The sequence below is a fragment of the Dermacentor andersoni genome, chromosome 2, assembly GCF_023375885.2.
Source record: "Dermacentor andersoni chromosome 2, qqDerAnde1_hic_scaffold, whole genome shotgun sequence".
Classification (NCBI taxonomy): domain Eukaryota; kingdom Metazoa; phylum Arthropoda; class Arachnida; order Ixodida; family Ixodidae; genus Dermacentor; species Dermacentor andersoni.
Window position 1 is genome coordinate 182,205,078 of NC_092815.1, and position 25,010 is coordinate 182,230,087.

General features: G+C 45.7%; 1 protein-coding gene across 1 annotated transcript in view; it reads left to right on the top strand.

Moving 5' to 3' along the window:
* LOC126540358 (bcl-2-related ovarian killer protein-like) overlaps window positions 1-25,010 on the top strand; it is a 194,946-nt gene that overhangs the window by 157,255 nt on the left and 12,681 nt on the right. Inside the window, exon 2 of the mRNA XM_050187155.3 lies at window positions 8,919-9,176. Coding sequence (XP_050043112.1) covers window positions 8,919-9,176 — 258 coding nt within the window. The remainder of the gene's footprint in view (window positions 1-8,918; window positions 9,177-25,010) is intronic.

The window sequence follows — 25,010 nt, forward strand, 5'->3', positions numbered from 1 at the left end:
TTTTGTGCTTGGGGCATTTGCAGGGCTTTTAAGAATAAGTAACATGTAGAATTAAAAAGCGGTCGATCGACACCACCTACAGAGGCGCGAACGTCTCTCTAAGTGGACGCCAAAGGGAGCACTTAATAAGTCTAGGCTGGTGAAGTATTCCTTAACAACTTTGATTTCATTCGTTTGACCTAAAAAGGTTAATTGTAAAGGCCGAACTATAGTGTTTGTTGCCGTTCCATTTTGCGCCGAGACTTCAGTGCCACTGACCAATCCGGAGTCGCGGATTTTACGGTACTTTTTCGTGTAAGGCCGTTTTGGCGCTGGAAAAGTTATGGAAACTTGCTGGTTTGAGTATCTGTTTCGTTTAGGACAAAATGGTTCTCATTCTTTACCGCTAAAAAATTGGGCAGAGCCGCGCAGACGCCATTAAAATTTGCGTCATCGTAGCGAGCTCGCCCAGGAGATTCAGGGCGTCGTCGGCATCGATGTTTCGTTTTTGCATCCATTTCTTCCTTACGGAGCCTGTACTCACGGTAATAATGACCGCTTTGTTAATGCGCAGCAGCGTGATCTACTAACGCGTCTTATAGTTTACTAATATGCGTTATTAATACCGTGACAGCTGTTACACGCTGAAAACTGGTTTGCTTCGTTCGTTTCTTCATTCCGTAATGCCGGCGAAGGCAGTCACCATAATCGTGAAGTTATCCTATGCTTCATTCTCACCCGCCAAAAAAAGTTGTCGTGGGTTTTAGCCGGCGTTTAGCGGAAACCTTTGAACGGACCGAGTTAACTCACCTGACGCCAAGACGTTTCATTGCATAAAATGAGCGACCTCTGCCGAGCACCCCCTAAACGACCGCGTCTGCTCCTTTGATGCATGCAAGCAGGTGCTTCTAGCACACCCACGTAAAAGGATCGCGAACGTGAAGCACTCCGTGAACCGCTAACGACTATTCCGTTCTCGGCTGGGCGCCGATAAGACGCGCAGGTGGGCTGCGAACGAATAAAGAGATGGCGTGTACGCGAGGCACATCAATCAGTGCAAGCGTCTTGGTGAGTATCTGCGGTAACTAAATGAACGCCGAGTATAGTCTAGCGGGCATCAAGTACGCCGTTGTCGTGTCACCGGCAGATGTTAATAAATTCAGTGCGTCGATGGAGTTACCGTACATGGCTTCGTACAGTGAGTGTACGCGTCGACATCTTCGACAGGTGGAAAAGTACCCCAGCCGAGTCGGGTGTTGCAAAATAATCTGACTGGGTTGTCTTCGGGAGGGCTTCATGGCCTCGTCTTTGATCGAGTAATGTCTCACGGGCTGTATTGAATTGGACATAATTTTTGGGACATGAGGGCCAAACGGCGCTTACGTTAACAGCGTATACGTGTAAGAAAGTAACTCCAGAAGTGTCTTGCTTGTTTGTTTTACGGAATATGTACGGTGTTTGTTTCCCTCTTCCCTAACTTAGTCCCAAGCCTGCAAGACTTAAGTGTTTGAGAACCCCACTGAGGTTCGCTATACCAGCCGTTATGCCCAGAGCTATGCATGCAATTTTGCATTTTCTTCTCTATTTGTTTCCCTTGAATTGCTTTACCTTCCCTGGCAAGATAATCCAGTATCATTAGGCAAAAGTGGAAAATGGGCGAGTTGGTATGGAAACATGGCTAAATTCAGAGCGCGAACCACTGGGACACAAGCTAAGGAACAAGAAAAGACACCTTGGACACGGCGCTTGCTAAGGAAGAAGAAAACACAGGACACAGCACTATTCCTTAGATTTTGTCCCAGTGGTTCACGCTCTGAATTTAGCCTTGCTTCTATACCAACTCGCGCGTTTTTCACCTTTTGATCAATTTAATTTCTAGTTCAAGGGGATCTTTCCCGTGTCCTAACTCATAAGTGCCATGTCCTGTCTTTTCTTGTTCCTTAGCTTGTAGCCCAGTGGTTCGCGCTCTGAATTTAACCATGATCACTAGGCAGGCGTTGTTTGCAGAACATCAGACAGCGTCCTGCATGAAAGTCTTAGCTGTCCACTGCCATGTTCAACAGAAGAGAAAAAGGAAAAAAAGAAGTTATATTGATATCCTTTGCTGCCATGTTCTCGACTGACTTATCTGATGGCGATATTTGCGGAAGCGCGAGGAACACTTGCTTGCTGTTTTCTTTCTTTGAACGTCAGATACATGCTCGAAGAGGACAGTGATGCAGCAGGATAAATAGGTGCATTTCAGATTTGCGAGAGAGGGAGGGAGTAATTTTCTTCTGGTGCGAGTCATCCACATGATCTGCGGCTGTGGTGAACGAGGTCGCAGGTTTCACTGCCGTCTGTGCACCGATGGCAGCTGAAACGAAAGAACGTTTGCGAATCGGGCAATGGGAAGTCTGCTTGGAAGATCCTCAGGTGGATGGTCGCTATTATTCTGGAACACTTAATTGCAGCGTAGCTTATAATCTCCCTGTTACTTTGGGCTGGTAAAATGAATAAGGTGGTGCGAATATTTAAAAACGTCAACTGCACCCAATTAAACATGAAATTGAAATAAACGTACGGTACATTTCCACTCCTGCGGGAAATGTATAGACATAAAACGTGACAGCTTGCGTAGTATAGCAGGCTAAGTCGCTTATGTAGCCATACATTACAGGCTATACGGCGATCATTCGCGCTTACTGAAGAGGCCGGTGCATGTGAGGAAACTACTTGTTTGCTCCTCATGATCCATTTGTATTTTGAATAAACAACGCTTCATAACGTACTATTTGATGATTGAAACTTGCTTAGTTTATGAATACTGGGATATGAACGTCATTTATATTAATTGTGATAACGGCTGTTTATTATTGAAAAACTATCCGAAAACTTTTCGATGTTCGATTCGGTTCGCTTTGGAATTATTCGATTCGCAGTCGATAATTCGTTCTCAAAAATCACTATTCGCACATCCCTAAAATTGGGTGAGTGATAATTAAGTGAATGAATGAATGAATCCGTCAATTAACCTGAAGTAACGCTTCATTGTATGTCTAACTTTCCTCATAGCTTCCGCGACTTCATTGTCTATTGTATTCATGTGACTACGTAAAAATAAAAAGGAATTCAAATCCCACAGCGCTCTTTTCTTTCCTTGCTGAATGAGGGAAAGCGATGAAATGAAATTTCAGTAATGAAATTTTCTTTATATAACGAAGAATCTTAACAGAACGAGAAGTCCTGAAAAAAAAAAAAAAAACGAATGAAATGACATCATGTGTTTCTGACACACAAGCATGATGGCCATTTTAGGCAGCATACCCGCAGCAGTAGTCCAGTGGCTATGACGTCGCAATTCTGAGCTCGAGGTCGCAGGTTCGGTACCGCTGCCCAATATGAAGCCAGAACGCAAAACAAAAATAAAAAAAAATCGGTTGTGTGCTTCATTTAGGTGCACGTTAAAAAAAAAACCCAGGTGGTCAAGATTGTCCAGGCGCACTGTAGTATACAGCGCCCCTCATAACAAGATGTTTAATTTGGCACTTAAAACTTAAATTTAAATAAATTGATTTAACCAAGGCAGCGCAGACAATATTCCGAATTGTTGACTAACTTTTTTCTGCTTTATCATTTCACGTGGTCATACTGCAATATCTTCGTGGTGCAGTTCATAATATTTGTACCACTAAGAGTACTATCGAGTGCTATTCTTCGTAGCCAACCGAGTGCAATATTCCGTTCGACATCACAACACCGTCTCTCAGAAGAGGAAAAGGGACCGAGAGATGATAGTGAAAATGCGCAGAGACATAAACGCAGGCGCGTCCTCACTTCTTGCTGCATTCGCAAACTTGTCGGCGTCGGTCTTATGGGCTGGCGTCGTGCCAGCGATGGCATGAATGGGAACCGCTGCGCGCGGTCGTGCTGCGCTGAAGCGAGATGGTTATGGATTGAGCTCCAGTTGGTCTTCGAGGCCACGAGTTGGACTCGTAAGAGGAGAAAGAAGCCATATTTAGAAAGAACAAAAGCGTAGAACCGTCTTTGGCTGCGCTGTAGAGGATCTATGCCTCTTGCCAGCGCTAAAAAAGAATGCAGTGTACGCGTACTCGCAGTGAGACCTTAGCGCGCGCGTTGAATGTATAATGCACACATATGTAGAGCGTCAAACGGTGAAGCCATTTGCTGGAGGCTTCTTCTAAGTCAGTGTGCATCTGTGACAGGCGAAAAAAAAAAAAGCCAGCTCTTGCACCGAATAATAGTGCCGTCGCCTGTGTCAAATGCGACCACTATACATCTGCGTTGTTTCACTCACGTTTACTCGCTACACATAGGCCAATATATTCTCACACTCTTATTACCTGCAGTAGTTTCGATGCCTCGATATCTCTTACAGTCGCCTCGATAACTTGAGACATGCTCGGGTCGTGAAATAAAGCCCATTGCAAGGAACACTATAACAGAAAGCGAGAGAGAAGAAAGTTTAAGGGAAGGACAAAAAGGGCGAATGTTGATAATTACACGCGATACTGGGTGAAATGTCCCCGTTTCTGCTACCTGCTGCAGCGTATTCTGGAGGCGTTAAGTTTATTTATTTACTTTCTGTTTGGTTCGGTTTTGCGCCTTCCTTTGTCTTTTGTCCACAGACAGGAAAGAAAGCGAACACGGCGACAGGGGCGGAACCGCGAACTGATTTTTTTTTCTTGTAGAGACCCAAGAATAAATATACACTCCTGAAAAAAAAATAAGATTATAAAAAGGTAGTACTTGGTGCAGTCACAAAATTTACCACTTATTACCACCACTTTACTAACTGTTTACTGCTTTCGATAATTCAGACCTACGGCAAGTCGCGCCTTTACTAAGCAATTGGTAGTTTCACAGACGCTTAGTAAGAGCTAAGATATACCACCGTCCCCTGTAGTTTACTGTGCTGTACAGACACGGTCTTAATGTGACGTTTAGGTGAACTACATTTTCTATCACTATGTTCAATTAGTAGAGATGTCCAGCGTTTTGTCGCACATGTGTGCCGACGATACGTTATAGAATAATATTTTCATAACTTTGTTTATTCATCTAAACACACAAATGAGCACCGGTAGAACCTGTGATACCAAGAAAGTCATGGCTATATACACTCATGAGCTGGCTTGTAGAAACACATCACGTATAGTATCCCGATCATTCTATCGTTCGGTGAGTTGTTTCCCTTTGTCGTTTGTTCCTTTCCGTACAGCGCAGTTTGCTACACGTGACCCAATGTTCCTTTCATTACCCAACATTAAACGGTGGAAACCAATTCAGTCCTCATTTTCCTTTTCTTTCTTTAAATGCGTAAGCATTTCTGTGCCTATCCAACGAGGAAGAACCTGCGCGTCTGTCACGTAAGACGAATCGCTGCAAAGGAAAAAGAAGAGCGTTGACGGTGGTGAGTATAAAACCTACGACCCCACGCTCAGAAGCCAAGCACCTTACCCACTGGGCTAAACCCCCACTTTTTTTCTTCCTTTATTGCATGGAAAACAGAACTGAAAATATATTGCAGAGCAAACATCGGTGCACACTCAAATCTCGGGTAAACACACACATGCGTCCAACAAGTGCATTCAGTCAGGCGGAGGGTTCTGCGCAGCGTACACACTTCCCACCTCAGCTGCACTTTCGCGATGGAATGATCTTGTAGCTCGCGGCCTCTCGGCATGGAGGTCACACAGTCTAGATCTCCATAGGCCGTGTAAATTCAGTGCCATGAACATATCGTAGGGAGGAACGCCAGTATCATTAAAAGGTAGATCCCTAGTTGAGTATGGCGTGATGTCAATGTCCTTTCTAAGTGTCCATTGGAGAATGACAATCGGAGAATCACAAGACACGTGACGAGATTCGTAATTCCAGCGAGTATATGGAAGCGCCGCTTTCAAAATTTAAGCTGGTAACATAAAAGTCGGCAATGAGAACCCACTGAAATGCCATTATTACTCTGAGCTGTATTCAACTCTCAGCCGTCTTTCATATAAAATTCCTTTCATATAATACACCCCCTCCCCCTCCCCTCCCCCCCCAAAAAAGCGTGAAGCAAGCCAGGCGTCATCTTTATCTAAAGATAAAACTTATTGATTCATCATTGCTCATTTCACCGTAAATGTGGAACCGTTTCTATACCGTGGTGCTGTTCCGAATTTCAGTTCTTGTCTTTTCTTTAATTACGCCGTTCGGTGGCGAATACAGCAGCTACTAGTAAGACGAAGGGGTAGTCTAAAATTTTGTCACTATGCTCACTACTACCTCGGACTGAATTTCGCACTGAATTAGTTCTTGTGAAAGCGACATGGGTGTAACCACATTTACTAACCTGCGCTGCAGATATTGCAGTGAATACTTGTCATAACTACTGACAAGAACAGGGTTTAGAATGCTACATGTGTGCAAAGGGTAGGGTGAGGGTGAGGGTGTTCCTTGAAAGTGCGCCTACGGGATGCGAAGCATGCACGATAATGCTATGCACTGTGCTTGCACAACAGGAGCGCGCAGAACAGTCTATTGTGCCGGAGCTTACATAAATATATAAAAGCACTAAGTAATTACGCAGCAGTTTTCTGGCTGGCTTGTACATTGCATGCGCCGTGTCTGTACGTTATGCCGGGTGATCATTTTTAAATTTCACGGAATTTTGAAAAATCGCCTGTTACAGATATCATAATTCTTGTCGTTGAGCAGAATGCTTCGAAAAGGCGCACATAACTAGCATGATAAATTGAAACAGATGTTGAACTAATCAACACAAATAACTAATCAACTTCATAATTGATTGCCTTATGGTACATATTGCACGTTATAATGTGTAGCCGGGGAGTTCGCAAGACGATGCATCCATTTGAATTACTTTCCAGGATGACATCAGTTTTGAGATAACATTTCTCAAAGCGTGAGACGAAATACATGGGCGCTCAAGTTTCTTTTGTGCTTCAGTGCACAAAACAGCGTTTTGTTAATAAAAGTAAGTGAACCAACAGTGTATTTTTACGGAGAACTTGATGGCGCATATCTCCAAACTGATGTCATTCTGGAAATTCCTTCCAGGCCGATATGCCTTACGAACTCACGGGTTACAGTTAGTAAATTTCAATATGTACCGTAAAGTAATCATTTAAGAAGTAATGAGTGAATTTTCGTTAATTATTTAAATGTCTCTTATCATTTTTTGTGCAAAACAATGTCCGCCTCTCTGAACAACCCAGCTCAAGGACTAAAATTGCGTTATCTGCAAGAGACGATTTTTAAAATTCCATAATACTCAAAAATTATCAACACGCATACTAAAGCGATGACGTTAACGCAGCTCACATATTCTTTCCGCTCTGTGTATAGTGTTCACTGAATTTATCGTTTATTAGTACTAATGTCAATCGACGGCTATGGCCACGTATTTGCATATTTGAGGCATTACGAGAACTACGGCCGATTGCAGTAACAGCAACTTAACAAACCACTTTCCTCGGTCGACTCTCGTTCAAGCCAGGTACCACGGCAGCCGCACTGATTGTTTCTTCCCTGAAGGCCTCTAATTACGAGTCGCGCCCAAACTTCCCGTCTTGAAAAGCCCATGCGAACTCTTCCTTGATTCTCAACTTTCGTGACCAGCCTCTGAAACAGGGATGCTGGCATTTCTCTTTCAGTGCGCCCACTTCCTTCTTGAATTTCCCAGTATTCACCACAATCATCATCAGCTTATTTTTATGTCCACTGCAGAAAACGAAGGCGATCGCGGTTAAGACCAATTACTCCTGTCTTGCGCTAGCTGAACTAAACGTAACAGCGCAAACATCTAAGACGAGCCACAAAAAGAAAGACACGACACACACTGGCGCTGACTAACAACTTTGTTAGTCAGCGCCAGTGTGTGTCGTGTCTTTCTTATTGTGGCTCGTCTTAGATGTTTGCGCTGTTACGTTTAGTTCAGAAGCATGTACCAACTAGGCCCAAATGAAGTGTTACTGAAACTCTAACTAATTTTATGCCATTCTCGACTGCGCTTCCCCTCCTTTGGCACGCATTCTGTAACTCTAAAGCTCCACCGGTTATCTACCCTCCTCATTACATGACCTCATTACATGATCATTACATGATCAGACAGGACGGTGCCTGAATGATCGAGCCAGGGAACACGAACAAAAGTTAACGAAAGATGAATTGGCGCACTTGCCTGCGCACTGCCATGCCTGTCACTGTGCACCTCTGTTTAAGGAGATAAAGATTCTGGGGAGAAGCCATGACCAGACTGCACGCGAACTGATGGAGGCTTATCACATAAAAAAGAAAGGCCAAGACTGTGTTAGTGACACCTCTATTGGATTGTTTCAATTGGAAATAGATTTTGTTTTTATAATTGGCTGCCACGCTAGGCTGATGAGTGTTCTTGTTTGCTGCGATCAGCGCATGTTCTATATGCCTATATACGCCCACGGGCTGCCATGAATAAAACAGTTGAAAGTTACCGCCCGTGCTGTTTATGTGTTCTCTCCCTCTGTCCCCGTCTTTATTTGCGGTCAATATGATATGCAGTAAACACCAACTAGGCCAAAGTGAAGTTCTTCTGAAGGATGCTGTAAATTTGTAGCGATCGGCTTAACTTTTTTTCGCTATTTCAGACCTTCGCCGTCATTGGCTACTAGGTTATCTACTAGGTTATATATAGTTATCGCTGGGTGGGGATCGACCACTCAGCGTGTCGGTGCCGCATTTAGTCTACCCGCGCCGGAGCGAACCCAGCACGACGAAGCTGCGGCAGCAAGACAAGCGCATAAAATAAGTGCATAAATAAGTACAAATAGGTCAGAAATAAGCCCATTTTCTAATGCCGCCTGCAAGCGAAACCCAGCCAACTGTCCGCTCTCTTGTGTTGGCGATTGCGTCCCAACCGTGTTCCTTGCCCCGTCTCTCCTTTCGCACGGCAGACGGTGACGGGCAACATCGGCGTTCACGCGCTGCCCTCGGAGACGGCCGTGCAGAACGTGTTCGAGGCGGTGGCCCGCGAGCTGTTCCGCAACGACATCTCGTGGGGTCGCATCGTGGCCCTCTACTCGGTCTCCGGCGGGCTCGCCGTCGACTGCGTCAAGTTGGGCCACCCCGAGTACGTGCTAGGCCTCGTGCAAGCCCTGGGCCTGTTCGTCGAGAGAGACCTGGCCACGTGGATCAGTCAGCAGGGCGGATGGGTGAGTGGGACCTTCTTTCTCTATCTTTCGTTCCCCACCCCTGGGCATTTATTTGGCGGTGTCAGAGGCTGAATTAAACGAAACATTTTAAAACTTTCCTTTTGTAAAAGCTGTTTGTCATTGGTAGCCTGCCTTGCTAATCAAATGTTCGTCATCATGATTGGAGGACATAAGCTGTTACCATCAATTATAGGGTAAGTACCTTTTTGTGAACGCGAAACCCTGAGCGTGTATTTATAAAGCTTTCGTTCGTAAGTGCTCTTTCCATAAATCAGCCACGTTCACTAATATTATGATGATAGATAAAAATTTTCTCTCACGAACGAATATAGCGTAGGGAAGCTTTTGTTAACGCAGAAGTAGTTTTCTTTGTTACTATTTTAACATCAACGAAATGACATGAAATACGCACCGGCTACATTGATCGCTTTCTATTCTTCCTAAATAAATGTCACGATGTATTATAGTATAATGAAAGTACCGCCTGACAATCAAAGTAATAGTGGGAATAATGCTTACCGCATTTTCAAAAGACAAATAAAGGGAAATTCTAGGGTTTTACAAAATAATTAGTACAACGGCACTACCAGGTAATAACCTCGCCAACATTGCAAATGCGAGCAATAGTAAAATGTGAGCCATACAACATGTGTATCCATTCGTGGCTACAACGTGGTTAGACAGGATATGTGCACTGAGTGATTACACCTAACAAAAGATAGCCTATTGTTTTGTATACATTCTTTAAAATAGCTTTTTTTTTCACATAGCGCTTTTTCGTCATGGGCCCTTCGTTATCGCCGATGTGAGTCGGTATCAGTCCGTATGTATATAACACTGTGTCTCATACCCCTTCATTATCGTGGCAGCACTTACACTGTGTCTTTACTTTATCTCGCTGCATCTTTAGTATTGCCTACTGAACGATGCTCCAGGCTTTCTGCGCTACTGCGGTATACCATGTGTCCCAACTAACGTAAACCAAACCGCTCAACGAAAAAAAATATTATTTAACACACAAGGTGCAGGACGTAATTATAAGACTTACGGTGTTCGCTCATCAGAGTTCTGACAACCTAACACCGTACGTCTTAAAGTCGTATCGTGTACCGTATTTTTCAATTATATTTTTTTGGCTTACGTTAGCCGGGACATTTTATATTACGAAATGATCCGCTTGAGTCGCATAGTGTTCACTTTCGTTACAAGGTACAAATGCCCCTGATGTGCGTGGACACTGTCACGCATTCAGACTGGTTACCTGGCCCCATCAAGGAGACTTGTCGAAATATGGTTAAACGTGCCGGGTTAGCATCGTAACCGGCTGACCAAGCTCGCCCTTAAATTTCGTAGGCAACTTCAAGAAGTTAAGCCGATAACACGGCATGACTTGATCACGCGGTTAGATTTGCTTGCCCTTGGTGCGGAGAGAGAGAGAGGAGTAAACTTTATAGAAAAGAGCACAGTAGCGTAGGTAGCTCTTCCGCTGTGCAGTGGGTGGTCCCAACAGTCCAGTAGTCCAGCGGCCTTAGCTGCCCATCTCGCTCAGTTCACCAAGTTGAGCTGGTCCGTCGAGTCGGAGCTGGACGGCGCTGCCTCCCATTGCCGTGTGGTGGGATGTGTTATGGGTGTGAGCGGTGGTGTGCTTGCGCAAACCCATACCATGTGGTAAAGCGTTGGGCATTGATCGCAGTGCGGGTAATTATATGAATACAGCGCAGAGTGTATGTCGTGGTAGAGATTGAAGTGTGGATTTGTGTTTGTTTCGAGTTTCCGCCATATTACGGCATCCTCCCGCGGCAGAGCATAATGAGTTGGTGGTAATGTCTTTGTGAAAGGCGATAGTGTTGTAGGATGTGTGTGTAGGTTAATGGCATGGGCTCGGGGTGGAACTGCCCGCTGTGACCCTCTCGCAGCTCCCGGTGTGCATGCGCTCGGGCGTAGGCGTGTGCCTGCTGATTGCCGCGTAAGGACTCAAGCCTCGGAGTCCGTACGATTTGCATGTATACTGGGAGCTGGTGCAGCCCAATCAGAATGCGATGTGCGGCCCTGGAAATCTTGACCCTGGAGAAATTTCTGCATGCCGTCTGGGTGTCCGTCAGAACTATGACGCACTCCTAGTGCGGTCTCGTCTTGATGGCTAACGCTATAGCTAGTTCCTCTGCCTCTTCAGTGCTCGCTATGGAAACCAACGACACATTTATTTCTGTCCCGTGATTGTCGACTACGCTGGTGACAAATGCAGTGCTTCTTGATGTGCTGGCCTCGTCTACGTATAAAGTGTTGGGGTGGTTCTCATACCTCCTCGCGAGCGCCTGCGCTCGGGCATGTCGCCGTCCGATGTGGAAGGTCGGGTGCATGTTTCTGGGTGCGGATATTGATGGTACTTGGGCTTAACGTGCACGCGATATCTCATCATGCGATGTCTCTCTGCACTCGCCTCTTCCGTTGAAAGTGCTTAGGCGTAATATGACTATATATATATATATATATATATATATATATATATATAATGCAATGTGTTTTATGGTAGCCTTTTGTTTGCCGTTCTTCACACGTCTGACAAGCCTTGCGTTCACCTAACGCGCAGTCTGACACTGCCAGCGCACTTGATCCTGCTACGGAGACAGAAAACGAGAACAAAGCGATCCGTCATCACGGCCGCCTTTCGCGAGCAATAGAAGTTCGCGAATATTTTATGACCTTGCTGAGGAAGAAGCGAAGAAGCGCCTGTCATCCATTCTGTGCAGCCCTAAGACGACGTTCGAATGGCAGACGCCGTGCCAAGAGGAAGCATTTGGCGAGCAGGATATTCGGATCATCGTTATCGGCACTGACACAAATGCTGACAGGTTTGACGCACGGGCGTACACACGCGCAACCTGTTTGCTGGACCGACAGCTCGCGCGCCGAACAATTCGAAGGTTTTGACAGGCAGGAAGCTATGCGAAGTCAGCGCTGGCAGTATCGCTTGCGGGATTGTTCTTTTATGCCTGGCTACAGAATTGAGCAGGAACTCGCGTTACCTTCCGCACTTGGAATAACTTTACATTGGTTAGGCTTATGCACTTATCAGGACCCTTTGCTTCCAGTTCCTCTAAGTTTGCGCGGCTGTAGTGGTGAAAAATCGCCTTACTAGATGCATTTATGAAACGAAACACACACACACACACACACACACTCACACACACACACACACACACACACACACGCACGCACGCACGCACGCACGCACGCACGCACGCACGCACGCACGCACGCACACACACACACACACACACACACACACACACACGCACACACACACACGCACGCACGCACACACGCACGCACACACACACACACACACACACACACACACACACACACACACACACACACACACACACACGCACACACGCACACACACACGCACACACACACACACGCACGCACACACGCACGCACGCACACACACACACACACACACACACACACACACACACACACGCACGCACGCACGCACACACACACACACACACACACACACACACACACACACACACTGAAGTATGATGAAGTATGGAGTGTGTGTTTTTCGTTCATGCACTATTATCGCAAACACCTTTATATTCACTTAAATCGCCACGTTTGTTCACCGACTGCTCTTCCGGTGTGCTCCTTGTGGTGGCCCGGCAACTGATAACGATTTCACTATTAGACAACAATACAAATGGTCATTCTGCTTACTGTCGACGGTGAAACTTCTTAGACGCACAGATTAGGCAGAGCCACTCTCTTTACATTGCTAGATAATGGTGCAGTTTAGTATTGACTTGTCGAAAAATCTCGTATGCTACATGTCTTTCATACAGAAGACTATGATCGTACGAGATCACATGCGTATCATATTACATGATGGACTGGATTACACGTGCATGTGGCATATTGGCTTTTTGATAGGTTTAATCTGATTCTCTTATGGAAGAGGCTTTAATGCTGATATGATTAATGTGTCAGTGATTGTTTGTAGCGTTGCCCGAGTTATACTGTAGCAGATGAAGGCGATGTTATATATATTTTACATCCCAAGAAAGTTTTTTTTTTTTTTTTAGCGTACATGGTTGCAGAGTGGCAGTGTTCATTGTGAGATCTTCCTGTTGTATGCTATAGCGGCGAAAGATTTCAGTGCCGGAGGAACTGATGAAGTCTTCTGATTTGTTTTTCCATCACAACGCGAGCGTCCACAGATCGCGCGGTGACCGCATTGCAACGTCAGATGGAACGCGATATTCAAATGTGCAAACTGATTTTACGCTCAAGCAGCGTTACATATAAGTGAGCGTTGCGTAATTGCCTATGGTTGCTACTAGCAGAATCCTTCAATACATTCAAGGACTCTGCTATTAGCTACTTGAAGGACTCGAGCACAGCTATGGGTTGGACGAGAGATCCCTTGCAGATGAAACGATCCCGCGGGCGCTCTTTGCATGAGCGTGCGATGCAGCTTAAGCCACAAAACAGCTGCTGCGCTTTATGGAAGACTATACCGGCCTTTGCGGCTATCTTTTTTACTGAATGACAAACTTAGGAGCGTGTTTGCGCATGCGTGCATTATCTGTTCTTTCCTTCTATTCACGTTTCATCTTCCCCGAGCTAAATGGCTGCCAACTAGGTCCAGCCCCCCCCTAGCCGACCTCCCTACCTTCTCCTCGCCGTTTCTTTCTGCCTCTCTCTCGCTCTCGCGAACGCAGTCCCTGTTTTGTTCAAACATCCTAACCTGGACTTTAGTTATTCGAAAAATTCCCTAACGGCTGCAAAAAAAAAAAAAAAATAAATAAAAAGAACGCAGTGTTATTCATAAGTAATCGATAAACGTTAAAAGATGCGACGCTTCATTATAGGCGTTGACTTATTTTCTTGCAGTATTGTACGTTATTTTTTTGCGTTCGCGAGGAAAAGAAAACAAAACGAGAAGTTTACGGCAAATACTACAAGCCGCACGCCTTGACTCTTTTCTTAACTTTCGGCTCGCCTCTCACCAACCCTTCCCCATGCTCCTCGTAAGGAAAGAAGCCGTTGGCAAATGTGGATATATGGCGGCGGGCAATTTTTTTTTTTCGTGACGTCTACTAAGATTAGCATAATCGGCGAGTTAAATTGGGTTATGATAGTCGATCGGCGGAAAACGACAGGGTTTCGACCGCACAGATTGGAAAGAGGTCGCAGAAGCACGCCCACCGGTAGTTTGCCGGCGCATATGGTGGTTTCATGCACAATAATGCCGTGAGGCTCTGTTCAACTAGAATAAAAGATGCACAGAAATACATACGGTACTCACGAGAAAAAAATGCGCACCAAGGACAACACTAGAAGACAACCGAGCTTGCTCGTAAAGCGGTAACGACGTGTTTTAGCCGGCTTAGGTTATTTTCTCGTTGACGTTTTCGCGTACAACCTTCCCTTGTGCGTCACCTAATTTATGCTATAGTAATTCCTTGAGTCGGTTTTGTTGGCTTCTTCATGTCACGATTGTTTTTCGCATTCTATGTTATCCAGTTCCACTACGTTAACTATTCTCAAATTTGACTACGCTTGTGGTAGCATGGCTTAATCACGTCCGTGCCATTGAATGCGGCGGTTGTCTTTTGACACTCAATCTGTGTGGGGCGCAGAAACTTATAGAACTAAATTACCCAGTAAAGTAGCCTCCTGAATGGATCAGTGAATGACCCCCGCGGCTGCCAAGTGCACGTTTCTACAGTGAGTTGCACTCGAATACCTATGGCGGTGGTAAGCGAAGTTTTGTTGAAGAGGCGGGCTGACTATGATGACAACGGTCGTGATAAGCGTAACGGAATGGACGAAGCATATTGGCTTGCTGCGGGCATATTGTCCAAAGCAAGTCTAGTGCCGAGTTTGTAACTACTGTCAAAAAACTTGTTTTAATTTAAGTTATTACGTAGAATAGCGATCACAAATTCCTGATTTTTGCAGTGAAACGGGTGGCATCAAAGTAGGCCGACGGAACTATGGCCTAGTGAATAAACGCCGTAATCGCATTTCATAGCACCATTTGTCGTGAATCGTTTGTCGTGGTATTTTTGCCGGGCATCATTTTGATGTGTCACTGACACCAGTTCTAACCTCTGATGATACCAAGGGAGCTAATTGAGGACTGGCGCTGCCCGCTCCCGCTTGAAGCTATGACATTAGTTTCCTTTCTTCCTTAAGGAAATCTGTTAGGGTTCCCCGAAGCTCTGTCTCCATGCTCCAAGTCCCAAGTGGTGGTCGTCTTCTGTTTTAGCGCATCCTTGACAAACAAATCTCATAATATCGTACAAGCTGTTGCTTATTATCCGCGGTATAATAAAATCTAGCACAAGTCAGCTCGTGGCTGTCCTAAAATTGTTGTCAAAACAAAAACTCAGTTTTGCACTGATTGTGATTGAAAGTCAGCAAAACAATGATGGTGATACCAAATTATTACACAGCTATACGAAGTAAGGTCAGTCATTTCGTCGGATCCATACTTTGCTGTAAACATACGCTTACTACGTAAATTAATAAACACGTTGTACTGCGCGCACAGGCACACACGAACACATCTCACTCGATGTCCGTGGACGCTGGCTATTAGAACGCTGGCGTGATGAACAGCGGCAGCAGCGGCGAGCGAATTGCCCTTCGTGCTGCCTTTTGCTTGAACGCGAACTAGGCGCGTGAGAACAAAGCGCACACGAAGCCATCAGCTACCTCAGGTCGACCAGCCTTCGAACCCAAAACAGATTGCCTCCAAGTTAAGTTAAGACGCCCACGGTCGCAGCTGGAGTAGAAAAGGAGATGCGAACTAACCTTCCTCTGGATTTCTTTAACTTCAAATCCAAGTGTACGAGTGTTCTTGCACACCGGACGCACCGCAGGTGGCCGCCGCGGGCGGTATTCGAACGTGCGACCTCGTGCTCTGCAGCAAAATGGCACAGCCGCTGTGTCACCGCTTTGGATAACTTAGAAAGGTCAAATACAGAAAGAAACATAAAAGTCCGATAAAGTATATATGATAGCTATCGCTATAGCTGTGCTGCAAGTTCTCATAGCATTGTGGGCTTTCAGATTTGTTCTCCTCGTGTACTAAGAGCAGCTCAACAATTGAATGTACTGCATTGGCAATCGAATACAGAGCCTTGCTGAACTTCCTGCATGATGCAACATTGCACTCGAATTGCAAAGTTTTTTTTTTCTATGCCGTAAGGTAGCCCTCCAGGAAAAAAAAGGAACAATGCAACAGCGAAATGCACGTTGCTAAAGGTGCGCGCTTTCTCACAGGTCTTGTGCAAGAGCTTTACAGTCAGGGCCGCCCCAGTGCAAGCTCATGTAAACTCACGTACGCTGGCGTATCGGCACAGGCAAGTGTCTGAGGCAGTATTGCTCATACAGCACAGTTTCAACACGCTCTTACTCAAGCGCCTTCGTCGGCTTTACGCACGCCGACTAGTAATTGCGGGGGAAACATATGCATATTTCTGTAACGTCAAGCGCGCCTAGGGAAAGAAACGAAGTTGTCACGTGAGTGTAACCCAGCTATCGAGTGATAGTTTAGTGGAATCTGCACAAGGTGCTGCACTACGATTGCTGCTCCGCTGGAAACGACAGGTGCATCGGGTGACGGACGGCTGAGGAAGCGATAATCGGGCGCGTGCGCTTTAAGGCTGCACTTGCGCAAGTCCTGTACCGTGACGGGCAAGCAGAGAGATCGAAGGAAAGGCTCCGCTCCTTTTCCTCCTCCTGTGCAGTAGATCGTGGCGTATCGTGCACGAGGTCGTCGATGAGAGAACAAAGCTTCCCGATTACTTTTTCCTCGGTCGAAACACACGTGTGACAGCCCTCTAGCCGAGCGTCCTGTAGCGAGCTGGCGCTGCATCCAAAAAGCGTGTTCATGTTTTCGCCACTCGGTACGGCGCTGTGACTTTAAGAGGAAGTTGCGCTTCAGAAGCTCACTATATATTAACATATGGCAACAAAGAAATCATTTCGCTCGGCATCTACTGCACCGAATTGGATGAAGCTTCTCCATTGAAAAGAATCAATTGAAATCTACCGATTACAGGGAACTGACATTTTATTAAGGCCATCATTGAAAAAGGAGATAGAAAGGAGAGTTTTTTGAGGAATCGCAGAGAAGTTGACCTGAGGTAATATCCTCTACCCTGCTACGCTGCTCACAGGGGCGGGGAAGAGGAGAAGACAGAAGGTTATAAGGAGTGATGATGAGGATAGGCACAATGATCTACATCTACATAGGCACTAGGATGCGATTATACGGGTATACACGTTCGTGTCGGAAGGGACCGTTTACTGTCTGGAATTTAGGCCTACGTTATTTAAGTATCCTAAGAGTGCCTTGATGGCTCGCTTTGTTAATATTATGTCCAGCCATGGGCCCAGTTATGCGTTTTCAGTTCAGCGGCCTGTAATGAAATGGGGCCAACGAACAGGCCTGCCGTTCACGGTCATACTTGAGACAGGCAACATGTGTGTGTTCCACTCTTTCAGGTACAGAAAATGCGCAACAGATCTAGTGAGTCCGTGCGTCGGATGTGATGTAAATATTGTCGCGTAAGGGCAACATTAGTAGTCTAACTCTGTGTAGGAGGCTCGCGTGGCTACGTTGGATGCCACACGGCACCAGAAATGCTTTATAGGGATCAAGGCTATAGAAACGTTTGTGAAGATTTTATAATTGTGCTCAATGCCTTGCTAGTGCTTTGCGAATAGTCTCTGTAGAATGCAATTGCAGCCTGCCCTTGAGAATTGCATGTAATGTATAGGACGTACTTATAGTGGCACACGAATTTTTCGTACTTCGACGCCAAGGTGAGACAGCGCCGCATATGAAATACCGTCAGGGCCAAGTGTCAGGCCAGCTGTTTCGAAGCTGCGAGAGCAGCGTCCAACTCTGACATTGTGAAGAGCACGTCGAGACGATCACCAGAAGAAGGTGGTGTGCATCTGTTTCTAACAGGTAGCGTTGTAGAGATAGGCCTACAACCAATTTGCAAAATGCACGAGCAATTGCTACTTCAATACGGTGTATGTGCTTGGCGCATTAAAGCCTGCACGGCTGCTGCACCATAAAAATCCCAAATCATCATCATCAACTCGGCTTTGGTGGAGAGCCACTGCTCAAAAAGGGTGGTTTCGTACAGGGAGGAAGCGAAGACTCGGCCCAGTTTTGACCTATGTTAGAGAGCAACTTTCGTTGGTCTAAAGATCTACGATAAGTCCTCTAGCGTTTTCTATCTAACTTCTGATGGCTTCGTTTTAGTTACCGCTGGGTCCCACGACAGAGGATTAGACGGGAATTAGATTTGGTCTACCGGTACTTTCCATCTGCTCGTCGGCGTACAGCAGGGAGCATTTTAGCAGCTTGTGCCGGAAGAAGAGTGCATGTCCATTGGTGATCTGCACACAAATATACTGATAAACTTCTTCATGTCTTTCACTAAAGACTTCTTCGAGTTCACATGGTGAGTTAATGTCTACACAGGACTCTTAAAGATACGTTTTGTAAGCAGACCAGTCTGTGCAGCGCGCATGAGACGCTGTAGAGGGAATGAACCACCTAAACTGGACATTTTGCCACTCCCGTAGGTTTACGTGCTGTGCATCAGCTGGATGAATACAGGTGGTGCGCTAGACATGAAGGTGAGGTGCAGGCAATCGCTGTATGATGTACCACAGAGAAACGTACGCAGGGGCACCATCTTTGATCACTACCGAACCACGGTTGTGCATGAAACCTGCCAAGTCCTGTGCCCGGCAATTCATCGCTAGCACTGCTCCACTGCGGATGATGGGCGTTAAAGTTACCAAATACTATGTGAGGTTCCTGCAGCTTTGTAGGGTTGATGACAGGTACGGGCGGCGAAACCTTTTTCTTTATTGGTGGTAGGCGCCAATGACAGAAAATGCACGACGCTTTAACTTCAGAGTCAGTCACACAGGCGTAGTCTGTCGTGTGGGTCAAGCACATGTCAGACATATGTCACCTCGCGACGTATAGAGCATATTAATTTCCTGGTAGACTCAGTTTCTCGGGGCTAAAGTTGAACGTAACCGGGCAACTGGGACGAAGACGTAATATTCTGTTCCCAGATAACTATTACATGAAACTCGTACTTGACTGAACACATGCTGTCAAAAGTCAAACGAGCAAACACGCAGACTTCTTGCATACTATTGAACGATAGGAAAGTGACGTATGCATTGTTCAGGGGATGTGCTTCCTGCCTAATGTGCCGTGGTCGTCTACTGTAAAGCCGCCGAAAGCGGCTCCAAAGCGCCTAAGAAACGGACTATTGTCGTCGCACTTGGTTTTTTTAGGCCAGCAATCCGCTAGAACAGGTCAGTAAAAAGTTGCTTCAGTGTTACCTTCACATTCTCCGATTCTTTTCAACCAGTGGCGGCCCCATTGTAAGAAGGCACCGTGCCTGTGTGTGGCTGGCATCGGCAGGTCTTGGTGTTACAAGAGGCCGGCCAGCCTCTGGACTCGATGTAGGTGAGGCAACCCGTGATATACTATTGGTAGAAAGCGGTACAGCAGGAGACGCTGGCTGATTTCTTGTTAACTGAATCCAATGACAAGGCAGAGTCTGCGGCTTGGAAAGACATGGGTGAGCACAGCTGTTTGACCTTAGCGCCGTGAACGATGTTTCCATTTGTGAGCGGAATAGGCCGTCTGTATGTGAGTATAATTGCCCCTCACCATCTACCTCAGGATACGCCTTTCTTCTGCGATTTTCAGGCAAACTTGGGGTTGCCTCGAATGTCCAGAGCAAATGGTGCACTTCATTTAGAAATGAACTTTTCGTTGGCAGACTGTTAACTATAAGTTGTAAACTCACACACCCAATTTACCCGCTTTAGATGCTCTAACAGGAGCAGTGTGCAGGACTGCGGTATCTTTTGTTGGCACAGAGTTACGGATTTGTAAACCTTGCATGTAAAACTTTTTTAGATTTACTGATGTCCAGCCCGTTCTCTATGAAAAGTCGCAGTCTCACCCGTAAGGCGAAACATCGAAAGCAATAGGAAAGTATCAGAAAATTGCACGACCTATGTTTCGTAGTTGTATCGGTCGTAAAAATTGCAGCATTAACGTTCCCTTACTAACTAAACAAGAAATGAACAAGCACGGTGGCACGCTCGCGCATACAGACAAGAACAGTTCTCATTCTGTGACCGCGAGCACTCGCTGTCACAAGGCTGGCGTGATGAAGCGCACAAGCAGATGGAAGCAAAGGCTTTGCGCTGCTGCTCGTTTCGCCGAGTCTGCGAAACTGATGGCATCTTCGGATGACCGCAGATTACATCTAGGGTACCGCCTGCAGGGGGCCGCGTACACTCTCAGCCGCCTGGACAGCCATGCATAGAGATGGAGATGTGAGATAGGCCAAGGAGTGGGCCTCCCTGTAGCGCTAATGTATCGCAAGAAAGCCGTGTGTACTAGGCCACTTCAACCATACGCAGCTATGCGCAGCCACTGCCGGGCTAGAGGGGGACACGCGCTCTTCTCTCCTAGCGAGCACTTCACCACGTGACCTTAAATGTAGGGCGCGCGCATCAAGCCACCCTTCTTCTCGGCTCCCACTCGCATGCTTTTCGCCGCACCCGCAGCATATGGGGCGCTGCGGCCGCTCATTCTTATCGAACTTTGACTTTATACGGAACATCATGGCGACGGCGAGGACGAAAATTCGCCTGGAGTGTGAGTATGATTGCTATCGCAATAAATTTATGATGCCCTTATGCACATACAGATGTACCGTTCGCCTTGTCAGTGTCTAGGAAGCAGGTAATTAACAGGCGTAGAACACCTTTCTTGTCTAATCCGGGCCACGCTTCCATGCGGAAGACCCCTCTTTTGCAGGCCACGAAGTGACGCCTTTCCACTCTTACTTCGTAAGGTACAAATCAGGTAGACGGATCAGTAGTAGCCAGTTATTACGCGATACAGGATATCAGTCTGTTCGCTACAGCTACTGCTTTGATCACGCAGATTTGATGAGGAGTTTTATAGAGTGTCCGGAAACGGCTGCGGATTGCGTCCTTAGTGTGCTGAAGGTTCTTTTAGAGCTCTTAATTTTGAGGAATGGTTGTCCTAAGTTGGTAGCAGAATCACGTCCCGTTTACTACTTCACACTGGGCAGTGAGAACGTGATATCTCGCTCGTATCTGCTGTGGAAGTTTCGTTTTTGTGATGCGCGCAAAGTATGGCGTGCGGGAATGTTGAAGGTGAACATACCAGCGTGCTATAAGTTAGGCGATTGTGTTAGAATGGGTTAAGTAGGTGCCACGATCGATGTAGAAAGAAAATAGCAGGAAATAAGCTTATCACGTGAAGCTAGACTCGCTAAAGCAGGCACAACCTGAATACTGTAATGCGCGACTGTCGCCGCCCTTGTGCTGCCGAAAGCAAAAGAGATCACCGATAAGACTAACCAACCATCAAACCCCCGAAAGAGAGCTGGGTGCAGCTGCATTTCTCCCTCTCTGCTTGTGTGTACAGTGTTCCCGCGATACCCCACTTCAACATCTTTATGCCCTACCTTTGCCAACTCACCCCGGAGCGCACGTCTGCGTAAAGACAAGTAAATTTGGCAGTGAAAGGTCCGCGTTGGTAAAAAAGTTTTGCTCCCACTCTTATACTACTCCCAGCTACAGGTGCGGGGTGTACCGGTGGGCCGTCTCCCGAGTGTTGTCGTACACGTTCGCAGTGGTATTAGGTTTTGAAAGGTACGCATCTAATTTTCATACAGTACTGACAGCTATGCTGGTTTTTATATTTTGGCCGTGTTTAGGAGGTCAGCTAGCATTGAACAGAATGGGAACTTCAATATTATATAGGTAACTATGCGTCGTAGTGATACATGGCATAAAATATTACCTGGACCCGCAATTTTCGATCAGTTCATCCTATAACTTTTTACACTCATAGGCGCTACTTCTATACTTGCGAAAAATTACAGAAATATCGAAATTGGCTGAGCCCTTGCTCTCTCAAAAGAAAACAAAACGTTAAGCTTTATGCTTTTTATAACTTGAAGTTAATCCATTGTAAGTAGAGATGGCATTTTAGCCAACAAAGATGCAGGTTTTAGGCGCCTGAAACGCGCATTTACATCTTGATTAGCTACGACTGGGCTGGAATAGGCACTATAATCTGTTCACAAACAGTCACCTGCTTTATGCATTGAATATGTGTAGCCAATTTACATGGTAAGAAATGTAGCATTCACTTGTGTGGTCTGAAAGGCCTCAGCCACACCGTTGAAGTACATGAGTATGCACATCGTTACACTTACGCAAATAAAAAAAAGTGAGAGAGGGAGACTTGATTGGCCAATTTTATGGCTCCCTTGTAGCAGAATTTGCACGAGCCCGAGTTTACTAGTACAACCTCAAAAAAGAAAAAAAGAAAAGAAAGAAAAGCAGGGCGCTTATAAAGTGGAACGCACAACTACATTCTACAGTACTTTTAGGTTTCTTCTCATGCTGTTACCTAACACGAGCACAGCGGAATTTACAGTTCCCAGTCTTTCTAACTCGCAGTCTACACTAAACCTTTCTCCAAATGCGGCGAATTTCGCTCTCAAAGCACCATCTGCAATGTAACGTGAAGTCGCCTGTCCACGGCCGATAAAAAAAAAAAAAAAAAAAAAAAAAAACCTTTTCGTGATGTTTTTCGGTGGCATGGGCAATCAATGTCAGGTACACGGTGAGATGCTATCAAAAACGTTGATAAAGCAAGCGGCTTTTTTTGCTACGTCACACTGGCATCTTCGTTGCCATTAGCAACAGCATATGTAACTGCTGAAGAGTACTCAACTCGGTGGTAAACAAGGCACGAGAAAGCAAACAAAGTACGTAAGAGGCTTCATGTGTTCGATAGCACATTTCCATTTTTTGTTTTCCTTACCAAACATATACGCAAGACTTACCTAACTTATATTCATTCTGTCTTTTTGATGCTCTGCTGAGAAGCAAGACAGAAAAAAAAAGGCATGTGCAGCATAATTTTTGTTTTACACAGCGAAAAAGTGAGCAGTGTGATCTTCTACGAAGATACTGGCACTTTATTTTGCCTACTATCCCAGGAAGCAAATGAAACATAAAGGTAGTAGGTATGTTTCTTTGCGCAAACATAATCTCAATATTTATTTTCTGTGGAAGCTAAACACGTTTTACAGACTAAATGTTTTTTAGAAGGTTGAGTTACAGCTTAAAATATAATCAGTGCATTGGCTGAGGTACCTAAAAGGGTCAGTACAGCCATGAATGTTTTCATTGACTGCGAGCCAGTTCTTTTCACGAAGAAGCCGTCACAAACAATGGAAAAACATTACGCCTGGAATAACAATGTAAGACTGCCTTACGTGGCTTCGCATATTATCCTTACGTTGCACCAAACGGTGATTTCTATGCATTTGCTTCCTTAGAAGAAAGTTTTCTTTGAAAGATAGATAGCTGGGCCGACACCGACACTGTTTGCAATCCCAGAGTCCAAATATCCAAATATCCCAAATCCCAAATATCCACTGAGGAGGGTATCTTAAGTGAAGCGACAAGAAAAACTGACGATGCGGCAGAGAAAAGTGCTAGTATTGCATTATTATTAGGATCTTGAAGGGATGTTGAGTGAGACCCTGCTGGCGAAAAGAAAAGAATCCAGCTCCTCTACGATGCAGTAGACGCCAAGGTTGGTGAGGCACTAAACGACAGGGCTCAGCCACTTGCCCGGTTCTATTGTTTTCTCACGGTGTGCTGACAAAAGCGACGCGACGTGGCCAATATATGAGCCGCGAAAGAAAACAAGCTGCAGCTCGGCGGCATACGCCGAACGGAGAGAGAGAGAGAGATCTTGACACCCAGTCAAGCGATGTTCGCCAACTCTTGAACGAGCACTGACGCCTACTTTAGAAGATGCGCAAGCACTACCACACGCTTCTCGCACGTAACAAGATCGCGCTTGTCGAGTTTGAAGGTTGGCAAACTCTTATAATACATTTAAATTTTACTTATTTACACAGTACTGCAGGCAGCGGTGCTGCCCAAGCAGGAGCGAGATTGTAAGAGATGGCTTCACGACAGTTTATCAAAAGAATCGCGTAATGTGCATTCAACAATACTTTTAGGATAGATGAATTTTTCCACTTTTGGCTCGTAATTGGAAATGAACATTTCTGAAATAGTCTTGTGCACGCAGAGTATGATATCACTAGTTTGGAGCGAAAAAGTCACGATGACCTGCGTGAAGCATGAGGAGCATATGTGGCATCTGCCAGACCTCTTTGGCTATGAAAAATCAACTCGGAAAATTTCAGCCTGATGATTCTACGGCGCACGTGAAGCGAATTTATTACGAATTCGCCCAGCATGCAAGAAATTGATGATGACGTTTTGTAACTTAATAAGCCGTGAGTAAACAAGCCATGTAGTCACGCGCTGGATTTTCTCCTCTTTGGCTATTTCCTTATTAAAGTACGGTTTCCATACTATGGTAGCATACTGTATAGCATGTTATATAGTAGTTTGCGCACTAGGGTCCCGTCAAGATAAGAAAGGCTTCTTCAAATGGCCGAAACTGGCGTCATCGGCATTTTCGTCACGTCAATACACAGAAGGTAATTTGCTATCTTGGTGCGTAGCAGTAAGTCTTGGTAAGTTGGTTACGCTCATCAATTAATAAACGAGGATGCTATACGCGTTTCTTCAGGCTTCGCCCGTGCGGCGAAAATGAAGCGTTTACAGAAACGGAGCGAGCTGTGCCGATACGTCATGGCGCATCCAACTTCT